Source organism: Pinus tabuliformis, chromosome Q (genome assembly GCF_031772625.1).
Source record: "Pinus tabuliformis cultivar Carrire ecotype Pingquan chromosome Q, CPIR1, whole genome shotgun sequence".
In the NCBI taxonomy this organism is placed as follows: Eukaryota; Viridiplantae; Streptophyta; class Pinopsida; order Pinales; family Pinaceae; genus Pinus; species Pinus tabuliformis.
This window is the reverse complement of record NC_142296.1, coordinates 631,765,830-631,778,892: the sequence shown is the minus strand read 5'-3', so window position 1 is coordinate 631,778,892 and position 13,063 is coordinate 631,765,830. Positions and strand designations below refer to the sequence as shown.

At 36.7% G+C, this 13,063-nt stretch overlaps 1 protein-coding gene across 1 annotated transcript; it reads right to left on the bottom strand.

The window, feature by feature from the left end:
- Positions 1-9,657: 9,657 nt before the first annotated feature.
- Positions 9,658-11,778, bottom strand: LOC149221049 (uncharacterized). Its single transcript, XM_089387303.1, has 3 exons — positions 10,774-11,778; positions 10,482-10,640; positions 9,658-10,350 (listed from the first exon to the last, which is right to left on the bottom strand). Exons 1-3 carry the CDS (start codon positions 11,776-11,778, stop codon positions 9,658-9,660), a joined length of 1,857 nt encoding a protein of 618 aa, XP_089243429.1.
- Between the last annotated feature and the right edge of the window lie 1,285 nt (positions 11,779-13,063).

Sequence of the window (13,063 nt, the reverse complement as noted above, 5' to 3'; positions counted from 1 at the left end):
ACAATAAGATGCCTAAAATCGATGTGATTCTTTCATCGTTGTTATACCCTCACAGCAAAACTGGAATCTATAGCATGTACCCCAAGGCTGTATGCATTTGTTGAAGGTGTAGATTGAAAGGATCTGCTGAGATGAAGTACTATTGAAGGAGAAACACCTTCAAAATAATAGATAAAGTCTATTGTGAATTCAATCCATTTGCACCCGATACCAAGGCTTCTATTAGGTACACTTCTCCATTGAATGGAAATGACAATGTATTGTAGTGTTGCTAAAGGAAAAACACCTTTAGTGCAACACAGATAAAACTCTAACAGATATTGTCACTATGGCCTTGGTTGTCGATGATCTCATCAATATAGGTAACAACTTTGATAATTGAAAAACCAAAATGTGAGATGCATAGATAATTTGAAATGACAGATTTGGGCATACTTTATTATTTTTTAGGAGTGTTAGTATAGAAAATGCAAGGTAACTTGTTGTGTCTTTATGTCACAGGCCAAGGATGCGAAGAAATACATAAAATATTAAATAGCATGGTATAAGTCGATTGCAGGTTATTTTGAAACAGGAATGGAATTCTCCTTGTGCGGGTTCTAATCTAATGGGTATAACTTTAAATAAGAAACTGATAGTTATGGGGTTGAAATTGTCTCACAATTCATGAAAATTCCTAAATTTGTTCACTAGAAAGAAGTAGAGCGAGTCGTCAGGTTTATGGAAGGGAACACCCTATTCGGAGGAAGATAACTTGAGATTAGTCAGGCATATTATTTCTTATCTTCTTGTACGTGTGTGCTTTGAAAAGATAACCACATCCAAAGACTCAATAACAAGTCTAGTAAAGTTTATAGATGTGAAGCACTTCTGAGAAAACCCATCACTTAATGACAATTGAGCGAGGAGTATGTCGAAGGATTCAATCTTGCACTCAGTCATAAAAAGGAAGCTGGGGTATCCACCATCTTGCCAAAAAACCGACTCCAACCATAATGTGAAAGGTAGGTTAACTGCGAAACCTCTTTCCCACTTTGTAGTATTGTTCCCTCTTGAATTCCAACAAGGACTCAATCTTGCACTCAATCATAAAAAGGAAGCTGGGGTATCCACCATGTTTCCAACAAACCGACTCCAACCATAATGTGAAAGGTAGGTTAACTGCGAAACCTCTTTCCCACTTTGTAGTATTGTTCCCTCTTGAATTCCAACAGGTATCTAGCTGCTTAGATCCACAAAATTCATGCTAGGTAAACTCTAATGATACAATTATGATGTGCAAGCTTGACACACACTCTAGTTTCCCTATAAAAGAGGGTAAGTCAAAATATTATGACAATCTTAACTGTAATTTCATCATACAATATTGAGGTATTGCATGGAATAAACAATATACTATCAATGCATTAATGAAGAACTCAGAATAAACAAATTTCTTATTGCTACAATAGTGCCTCTTGGGATTCTCAGATAAAGCACCTAACCTGCATGGCAAAAGCTTCCTAGAATAGAGTACCTCCTACCTATAAGTGTGTCCCCTACTCAAAATATAGAACCCTTCTCTACTGTTCACTTTTCTTAAAGATAAATCTATGCATAAAACAGAACTGAAAAACACCTAAATTAAGAAAAGTGAGAATCTAAGTCAAACTATAAAAGCATACTAAATATGGTTGTATACAATATTGAGGTATTGCATGGAATAAACATTATACTATCAATGCACTAATGAATAACTCAAAATAAACGAATTTCTTATTTCTACAATAGCGCATCTTGGGATTCTCGAATAAAGCACTTAACCTACATGGAAAAATCTTCCTAGAATAGAGTACCTCCTACCTAGAAGTGTGTCCCTTGCTCAAAATATAGAACCCTTCTCTACTGTGCACTTTTCTTAAAGATAAATCTGTGCATAAAACAGAACTAATAAAAACACCTAAATTAAGAAAAGTGAGCATCTAAGTCAAACTATAAAAGCATACTAAATATGCCTAAAATCGATGCACTTCTTTCATCGCTACTACAACCTCATAGGAAAACTATAATCTACAACATGTATCCTAAGGCTGTGTGCATCTACTAAAAGTGCAGACCGAAAGTATCTACTAAGATGAAGTATTGTTGAAGGAGAAACACCTTCAAAACAATAGATAGAGTCTAATGTTCATTCAACCCATCTGCACACAGGCCAAGGTTGCTACTGGGTACACTTCTCCCCTAAATGGAAACTACAATGTATTGCTGCTCTACTGAAGGAGAAACACCTTCAAAGAAACATGGATAAAACTATAACATATATTGTCATTGTGGTATCAATTGTAGAAGTTCTCATCAATATAGGTAGCAACTTCGCTAATTGAAAAACCATAAGGTGAGCTACATAGATCATTTGAAATAATATATTTGGGCATACTTTATTATTTTTTTAGGAGTGTTAGTGTAGAAAATGCAAGGTAGCCTATTGCATCTTTATGTCACAGACCAAGGATGCGAATAAATACATAAAATATTAAATAGCACGGTACAAGTCGATTGCAGTTTCTTTCGAAACAAGAATGGAGTTCTCCTTGTGTAGATTCTAATCTATTGGGCATAGATTTAAATAAGAAATTTATAGTTATGGGGTTGGAATTGTCTCACGATTCATGGCAAGTCCCAAAGTTGTTCACTAGAAAGAAGTAGAGAAAGTCGTCAGGTTTATGAATGTGAACACCCTATTCACAGGTAGGTAACTTCAAATTAGCCGGGCATATTATTTCTCCTCTTCTTGTACGTGTGTGCTTTGAAAAGCTAACCACCTCTGAAGACTGAAGAACAACTCTAGTAAAGTTTATAGGTGTGCAACACTTTTGAGGCTATAAATAAAGATATATGTGAAGATAAAAAAATGAAAGGAATGTGAAATTTTGACCATCAACTATAAGTTCCTTTCAAGGACTAGATCAAACCATAACATTGTTATCAAGATAATCAACTCACCCATTCTAGTACGCTTCTAGTAGTTTCATGATAAAAATCAAACTCAATAAACTTCAAACAACATAAATTAACCAACAATATGTCTGAGGTTGGTTACCTAAGGATTATATCATACTAAATTACCTTTTGCATCTAACATTGAAAATGACTGTGAAAGAAATGAAGACAAATCAGTGATTATGATGGATGCATGTGATGAAATAAAATTAAAAAATACCTTTCTTCTTGCTACTGATGAGCCTTCTAGGGGATTCTTGGATGAAGTTGATCCTGATCTGCTTTTTGAAATCAAAGAGACACTTTCTAGCTACTCTGATTTGACGAACAACAACCCTAATGCTTATGAAAATGAATATGGAAAGCAATAAGAATCAATGAACCTGGTCTTGAAGAAGGTGTCTCAAAGTCTAATATGGATATTATTTTAAATTTCTACAGCTAGCAAAGGGTTTTCCCAGTTGGGTTCCCTATAATTTTTATTTTTTTTGCTATAGTGTGACTGTGTTTTATTTCTATTATATTCTACTACAAATTGGTAGATATATTTTTTGTCTTCATGCAACAATTAGTTTCATATTTATTCATTCAAGCAGTAGCAGAATTTCAAGGAAATTCTACACAAGGGACAATTAATCTATATTTTCAATTATATCTTTTGCAAGTAAAATTCACAACTAAATTTTCATCCAAAGTGTTTAGGTTACTAGCAAGTGGTATCATAGCATAACTCAACATTCCAAGGCATAAACCATATTATTCAATAAGGTTGAGACTTGAGATAAAAAAATCTTCTCAAGTTATGTAAGCAAGAAAACTGCTGATTTTTAGTTCTAAATCTATCCAACCATAACAAAATTATGCCATTTTCAACACCCTCTAGTCAAAGTAATTCCTGGCCTCAGTCAACTCAATTAAGAATATGTCAATCTCGTTGAGATTTATTCTTCATTTCTTGGTTCTAAGTTATATATTTATGCAACCTAATATATCATTTATGTTAAGTGATTATTCATTAAAAATTATTTAGTTCGTCCAGCGCATCTACGTAATTTTCTGATTAGTTTTTGGGAAGACTCTACCAGACATTTGCAGCAGAAAATAGAAGATTGTTTTAGTACCTAGTGTTATAAAACTCTAATCTGGAAAAATTATTTTGGGTTGTTTCCCTAAAAATATTTACAAGATTTTCAATCCCAAAGCCATTTCAAGGAGAATTTTAGTCAGGGAGAAATTTAGTATTATTTTTAGAAAATTTGAATGCAACTAAAAGAAATTCTTTCCATTTGCTCAAAAGATTCCAGCACCAAATATGAGTGAATTCACAGAACTTAAGATTTGGAAATAATTAAATTTCACTTTGCTCTTCCAAGGCCATATATGAGTGAATTCACAAAACCTGAGATTTGGATTCTAGAAACACTTAAATTTCACCTCATTTATTAGGATTGGAAGTTCCCTGAGATACAAAAATGTAGCATTAAGGATCTACTTTGCTTGTTTAAGGAAAATGTTCAGTTTATAAATAGTGATACAAGAATCCTTGTATACATGCCTGACACAGTTCTTTGGTCACAACTAATGAAACTGAACTCCATCAATACATAACAGACAAGGTAGAATGTAAGAGAGCATCTACTTTTCAACATATAGTCTGACAAAAATAAACATCTATACAGTCAAATAAAGTTTTCACCACACCAAAGAAGGAATTAAAAACCAAAATAAAAATAGGAACATGCTTGGATTGTTATGGTTACTCTAACAAAATGTTAAATAGGATCAATATGTTAATATGGAAAATAGTGTAGTTGATTATGATTTATTGAGCCCAAGGGGTTAGCCCAATCGAATGTCATTAATGTTACTGGGTATTTGGCTAGTTCTGTGTTGGCAGGTGCCGTGTTTGAAATCCCTTGCCTGAGGTGCAATAGTCAATGTCAATGGGTTTACTAGGGATGCCATCCATGAATGTGGGGAAACATTCATTGGGATTCCCCAGAGATTTTTTCTTGGAAAGAATAAAAATAGGATTTCCTAAAGAGAAATTTTGAGATGCATACAATGTACACGCAGTAAAATCAACTCTATAGAGACAAACCATAAAAGAAGGAAAAATACATATGCTTTTACCTATGTTCCCTCATTTTCCCTCCCACCCTGTGAAAAGTTAAAATATGCTACTCTTAAACTTAAAAGAAAGGATGAAAAAAATAGTGAATTTTGAACCACTCCTCCTTGTGTGGAAGAAGACTAAAAGTGGGGTGGAAATGCAGCAAGGTTAGAAATGAAACATACCTGGGCACCATTAATGGATTGAAGAGGTAAAACATTAACTCACAACTCTCTTCAATCTCATTTTCCCTCCCACCCTATGAAAAGTGAAAATGTGCTACTCGTAAACTTAAAAGCGAGGATGAAAAAAATAGTGAATTTTGAACCAAAGATCTGAGGTGTGTGTACTCCTCCCTGTGTGGAAAAAGACTAAAAGTGGGGTGTAAATGCGGTGAGGTTAGAAATGAAACATACCTGGATGCCATCAATGGATTGAAGATCCAATGGTCAAGGATCTGAGGTGTGTGTACTCCTCCCTGTGTGGAAGAAGACTAAAAGTGTGGTGGAAATGTAGCGAGGTTAGAAATGAAACATACCTAGGCACCATTAATGGATTGAAGATCCAATGGTGGGGTTTGATATCAGTCTGCTACTGTTAAAACCTTAATTCACAACACTCTTCAATCTAGTTTTCCCTGCCATCCTGTGAAAAGTTAAAATATGCTACTCTTAAACTTAAAAGAAAGGATGAAAAAAATAGTGAATTTTGAACCAGTCCTCCTTGTGTGGAAGAAGACTAAAAGTGGGGTGGAAATGCAGTGAGGTTAGAAATGAAACATACCTAGGCGCCATTAATGGATTGAATATCTAATGGCGAGCTTCGATATTAGTCTGATACTGGTAAAACCTTAATTCACAACTCTCTTCAATCTCGTTTTCCCTCCCTCCCTGTGAAAAGTGAAAATATGCTACTCGTAAACTTAAAAGAAAGGATGAAAAATATAGTGAATTTTGAACCAGATATCTGAGGTGTGTGTACCCCTCCCTGTGTGGAAGAAAACTAAAAGTGGGGTGTAAATGCAGCAAGGTTAGAAATGAAACATACCTGGGTGCCATTAATGGATTGAAGATCTAATTGTGGGGTTCAATATCAATCTGCTACTGGTAAAATCTTAATTCACAACTCTCTTTAATCTCATTTTCCCATACCTGGGCTCCATTAATGGATTGAAGATCTAATGGTGGGGTTGGATATCAATCTGCTACTGGTAAAACCTTAATTCACAACTCTCTTCAATCTCGTTTTCCCTTCGCCCTGTGAAAAGTGAAAATATTCTTTTCACTAGTTTTCCCTCCCTCCACCTTATGAAAAGTGAAAATTTATTTCACAACTCTCTTCAATCTCGTTTTCCCTTCCACCCTATAAAAAGTGAAAATATCTACTAGTTTTCCCTCCACCCTATGAAAAGTGAAAATATACTACTTGTTTTAGAAAGTAAATGAAGATTGGAATTAGGAGGGCTTTGTTACATCAAAATTAAGGCTGAATTTTTTCAAAAAGGTTAAAATTTCCCTCTCTAAAAAACAATAAATATTTATAGAGTATATAGTAGATGTGTAGGTGTAATGTAAGTATGTAAACAATTCTAAATATGGGCTTAGTTAAAGAATAATAGTAATAATAATAATAAAAGTCAAAAGTATGGGGATGAGTGCAAAAATCTAAAATTTAGCTCAATTAATAATAAAAATAATTAAATTCAATTTGTTATATTTTGATTTTGTTATTAACAAAACCTATTCACAAATACCATGGCTTATCAATACCTCAAGCCCAAAAACCATAACTTATTTCACAACCAAAATATTTTATAACAATATGACAAGATTCTTAACCATGGATATTCACCCCCCACTTTACAGTGGATATTATTAACTTGTAAAAAATTGGTTTTGTTATAATACCATGGGCCAATACTATGGCTTATCAATACTACATGCTCTAAAAACATAACTTATTTAACAATCAAAATATTTTATAACAATATGAAAATATTCTTAACCATGGATATTCATTCTCACTTTACCATGGATATTATTAACTTGGAAATAGGACTTGTTACAATACCATGGGCCAATACCATGGCTTATCAATATCACATGCCCAAAAAACATAACTTATTTCAAAATCAAAATATTTTATAAGAATATGACAGGATTATTAATCATGGATATTCACCCCCACTTTGTCATTGATATTATGAACTTGTGAATAGACTTTGTTACAATAGCACACGATAATACCATGGCTTATCAATACCACATGCCAAAAAATCATATCTTATTTCACAATCTAAATATTTTATAACAATATGACAAGATTCTTAACCATCGATATTCACCCCCACTTTACCATGGATATTATTAACTTGTAAATAGGCTTTGTTACAATACCATGGGCCAATATCATGCCTTATCAATACCACATGCCCAAAAGCCATAACTTATTTCACAATAAAAATATTTTAATTTAATTTAATTTTATAACATTTTTTATTTGAAGCTAATAGGAAAAGGGTTGTAATTAGTTTTTAGATATATATAAACCCTCTATCCTCATGACTACTAAAATTATTCCCATATAAATTAAATTAAGGTTTTAATAAAATTAAAAATGAGAATACTTTTGTATTTAAAGATGTGAAATTTATATAATACAAATATTAGTAAGAACCAACATAGATCTATCTTAACTAAGGATCCAAGTGATGATAGCAAGAAAAGTGAAGGGAAGAGAGGGGGAGGGAGATAGTGACAAAGATGGAGGGTGGAGAGAGAGAGAAAGAGAAAGAGAGAGTGAGAGAGTGATGGGGGGAGACAGAGAGAAGGAGGTAGGAAGAGAGAGAGGGGAGAGAGAGAAGAAGAGAGTGGGGGAGAGAGATATGGAGTTGGAGGGGGAGAGAGAGGGATGAAAGAACTAAGGCATAGGGAGATAGGTGTGGAGAGAGAGGGAGGAAAGAACTAAGGCATATGGAGATAGAGGTAGAGAGAGAGAGAGGGAGTGACAAGGGATAGATGGATAGAGAGAGAGGGAGAGAAGAGAGGAGGCGAGAGAGAGAATAGGTGGGGATAAAGATAGGGAGAGAAGGGAAAGAGGTGGAGAGGGAGGCATAAAGATGGAGGGGGCAGAGAGAGAGAGTGATGGGGGGGAACTGAGGGAGGTGAGAGAGAAAGGGAGAGAGAGGACTAAGAGAGAGGAGAGAGAGATGAAGTTAGAGGGGGAGAGAGAGGGAAGGAAGAAGAAAGACATAGAGGGCGAAAGGTAGAGAGAGAGAGGGAGTGACAAGGGAACGATGGAGAGAGGAGAGATAAAGGGAAGAGAGAGAGGCGGAGAGGAAGAGGGAAGGAGAGAGAGTGTGTATGTTTGGGGGGTGACATAGAGAGAGGGAATAAGAAAGATACACATAGATACAAATATAGATATTATATAGTATTATATAACCAGCCTAGATCCATCTTAACCTAGATCTACCAAGCACCAAAAAATAGGTTTGCAGATCGATAGATTGGATCCCTCTCGGTGCTTGATAGATCCAGATTAAGATGGATCTAGGCTGGCTTAATAAGTTTGTAGTTGTATTTGATAAACTAACACTTTTTTTTATGGTTGTGTTTGAAAACAATTTTTCCATATTTGGTGTATTTATCATAATAATAATAATCTAATAATGGATTGTAGATTTCTGTGGTCAGGTTTTTTAGAATTTATACTCGGATATTCCACAGTTTCCATTTTTGCTTTGTCGACGTTTCGAGTCTAGACCCAAACTCATCATCAGGACTTGATTTACAAAGGAGAGAGACAAAATAGATAAATAGGGTTCAGTTGTCAAGTATGTGAGCCGACAACCTACTAATTTGAATTAACTAGTTTTATAATATTTTTATAATTTTTGATATGAATAAACTAGTTTTATAATACTTATTTATTTATTTATTTACTTATTATTTATTTATTTATTTATTGCGAATAAATAATTATTTTATTAAATATAATACAATATAAAACTTAATGTATAAACAATTTAACTCAAAAAAAAAAAAAAAAAAAGATAAACATAATCACCTTAAAAATACAATGAGTTAAATCAAAATTATTAGGAATAAATAATTATTTTATTAAATATAACACAATATAAAACTTAATGCATAAACAATTTAACTCAAAAAATAAATAAATAAAATAAAATAATAATAAATATAAAATAAAAATTATGGAATATTAAAACATGAATATTTTTTTCCACTGGAAAAATCCGTAAACATTTCATTAAAGATGAAAGGTTACATATGTAGATGCGTGCCGCATATGCCCAATTTGTCATTGGTATCTCTGTACATTTACAAAAATAAATACATATATCTGTTGTTGCACAATATTGTTGTATGGTCGGTATAGTTCAAAGAGTTGATGCCTTATGGCATCCATCAGTTTACAAAAATTACAAAAATCACAGTTCTGTGTACTGTTGCTGTCCTTCTACTAATTTGATATCAGTTCTCATGCAGACCCACTGTAGGATATTGTGGGTCTATATATGGGCGGTGGTAAAACTTTTGCTCCTATTGTTCCAAAATCTCGGTTATCTCCCAATGTCCTTTCTCCATCAGCGTGGCCTCCTTGGAAAGTTTATCAGCATCCTGGTTGTGTTCCCTGTATATATGAGAAACGCAGATGTGATTAAAAGTTGTCTTGAACTGTAGCACTTCATCAAGTATGTTATTGAGTGTGTGAATGTGACATGTAGTGATGTTGTTGAACCAATTAATAATGATCTGTGAATCTCCGTAGATGTTTATGTTGTTACATTGGTGGATCAAAGAAAAATGAAGCAGATGTCGAAGAGATATTAGTTCAGCGAAATTGTTGGTCCCGACCCCCAAACCAGCCTTGATGCGATAGGAGTGATTTCCATATTTGTGCAGTATGAAACCACCCCCACTACTTTGGGCATTTGCAGCCCCGTCGAAGTATGCCCAAGGAGTCCCCCTGTCAATGGTGGGGGGATGGGATGGTATGCGATATTTTGGAGGAGGAGGATCAGGTAATTCATTATATGCCCATATGATCCGGGCTTCAATAAGTGGCCAATGAATAGCTTTCTCTTCGAAAATCAGCTGGTTTCTAGCTTTCCAAATGGACCAATTTATGATAATGGGCAGATTAACAAGTTTGGTGCCTTTATGACTGTTCCCCCAATCGATCCATGCGTTAACAAGGTCGATTCCTCTCCATTCACCCGCGAATTTCATAACCTGTTTTAAATTGATCCATAATTGAAGGACCGCATTACAATTCAGGAATAGATGCTCTGTGGATTCACTGGCATTCTTGCACAGAACGCATCTCGATGGTCCGAAATGGGCCCTTCGCATGAGGTGCTCACCCGTGGGTACTCTGTTTCTGAGAATGCACCAGGTGAATGGTTTGGAGTGTGGGGAAGCAGATAGCTTCCATAAGTTGTGCCACCAGCGTTCAAGAACTTCGGCTTTTCTCTGCCATATGATGTGAACATAACCTTCTTTTGGTGTATACCTCCCACTATCTGCCAGGTGCCAAATGATTTCGTCCGCTCCCTCAGTTATTCTGACATGTGATTCCATCAGGGCCTCACAGAATTCACTCCAAGCATCGTGCCATCTCTATGGGAGGTTGAGTTGTGCGGAATTTTTCCAAGCCTGATGGAAAAGGTCCGTTTGTTCTTGGTCCGCGATTTGTGAGATGAATTTGGTTCCTTGGGCAGATAGATATAGCACCAGTTCTTGTGGGAGCCTATGTCTCCCACCACATCCGCTCCATGGATCTAATCCAATGCGGACACTGCTTCCATTCCTAATTCTCCATGCCATGTTATTCCTGATCAGTGGGAGAGAATGGAGGAGGGCTTTCCAGATTGAGGAAATGCCTGTCTTATTCCAAGCTGGGAGCCTCGCCCAATCCAGGATGTTGAGAGGCAAAATGTACTTATGATATGAAATGTTAGTCCATAAGCTTTGCGAGGTGAGCAGTGCCCATCCCATCTTGGCCGCCAGCGCACTAGCGAAGGAAGGTAGGTCCTTCAGACCCCAGCCTCCCCATTTCTTGGGCAGTGCAATCGCTTTCCATCCTATCCAGGAAAATGTGCGTTTTTCTTTGTTACCAGCCCAGAGGTATCTGGAGCAGAGCTGTTTGAGTTTTGATAGGATGTTCCTGGGAATCCAGGCAAGGGCCATCCAAAAAACTGGAGTGGCTTCTAGAACAGATTTGATCAGGGTGAGTCTACCCGCTCTAGATAGATATCTGAATCTCCAGCAAGTAATCCTTTTCTCCACTTTGGTAATTAGCCAGGTCCAATCCGCCACCTTCTGTGTGGTGGGCTTTAGCCAGTAACCCAGATATTTTAGTCCCCTATCCAGGGGCTGTGTGGTATAGGGGAATGCTTGGCGAGCAGTAAAAGATTCATTGACCGAGGTATTTACCAAAGTGATTGAAGATTTGGTTCGGTTGACCTCCATTCCAGTGGCATGTGCAAATAGCTTTAGTATCCTGTTGAATGTCGAGGTGTCTTGTATACTACCATCGAGTAGAATAAGAACATCATCTACGAACAGCAGATGTGTAATAAAGCAGTCCTCAGATATCTTCAGGCCTCTGATAGTTCCTTCCCTTTTTGCCGAGATGATCAATCGACTCAAGGCTTCCATGACCAGGAGAAAAAGTAGGGGGGATAAAGGACAGCCTTGTCTCAGACCTCACTCTGAGTGGAAGAAGTGGGAAGCTGAACCATTTATCAGGATACTATAAGTGGGGGATGTAATACAAGCCATAATCCAGTTGATGAGGAGTTGAGGGAAGCCCAAGTGAATGAGGATCATCTTGATATAGAGCCAGCTGACTCGGTCAAAAGCCTTGGAGAGGTCGATTTTGAGGAGAATACTCTTCAGATGTTTAGTCCAGATAGAATGAATGGCTTCCTGTGCAGATCTAATGGCTTCATGAATTTGTCTGTCCTCTAGGAAAGCAAATTGCTGGGCAGCAATATGCTTGGACAGGATTGGCCTGATCCTGTTGGCAATAATCTTGGAAATGATTTTGTATAGGACATTACTCAGGGAGATGGGACGGAAGTCATCAAATGAAGAGGGAGAGTCGGACTTGGGGATGAGGGCAATGAAAGTGGAGTTGATCGCATGGTAGATTTGTCCCGAAGTTCTGCTTTCCTCTACTACCTTTAAGATGTCACCCCCTAAAATATCAAAGAAAGCAATGTAGAACTCAATAGTCCATCCATCAGGTCCCGGGCTCTTTTCCTTCTGAAACCATTTGATCGTGCTTTCGAGCTCTTCCATGGAAACAGGATCTGTAAGGGCTTCAGCATCCTCGATGTTAACAAATCTGGGAAAATGAGAAGCCACATTGATAATCTCAGCAAGATTGGTCCCAGCAGGGCTCTTGAAAATCCCTCTGAAGTGTGAAGTTCCTAGATGGGATAATTTGTTGAAGGTATCTGCCACTCCCCCATCAGGTAGAGGAAGATCCCAAATGGTATTGGAAACCTTCCTTCCTTTGGCAAAATTGTGGAAGAATCTAGAGTTCTCATCCCCAGCCTTCAGCCAAAGTGCCCTGCTTCTCAGTCTGATTGATTCCTCCCGGAGTTTTAGGATATTTTGCTTTTCCTTTTCCAATTCAATGAGCCGAGTCTTGCTTGCTTCGGAGATGAATCCCAGACATCGATCATCCAGAAGGGAATTTAGGTCTTCTTCAATCTTGATGAGTTGCTCCTCTTCTCTGGCCTTTTTTGCCTTGGCCCACTCAATCACTATATGCTTGAGCTCAGTCAGATTTTTAACAAATCCCCTAGCCATCGAAGCTTCTCTATCAATTGGGTGTGTGTGCCAAAAGTCTGAGACCAGTTTAGAGAAGCTAGGGTCCTGAAGCCAGAGATGATTGAACTTATAAGGAGATTTTGGCTTAGGAAGGGGACCCTTG

Coding starts and splice junctions, on each gene's coding strand:
- LOC149221049 (XM_089387303.1), bottom strand. CDS start 11,778: ATGGAAGCCTTGAGTCGATTGATCATCTCGGCAAAAAGGGAAGGAACT. Junction 10,641..10,773: donor AAACGGACCTTTTCCATCAG/GCTTGGAAAAAT, acceptor GGCACCTGGCAG/ATAGTGGGAGGTATACACCA. Junction 10,351..10,481: donor CAGAAACAGAGTACCCACGG/GTGAGCACCTCA, acceptor AATTTAAAACAG/GTTATGAAATTCGCGGGTGA.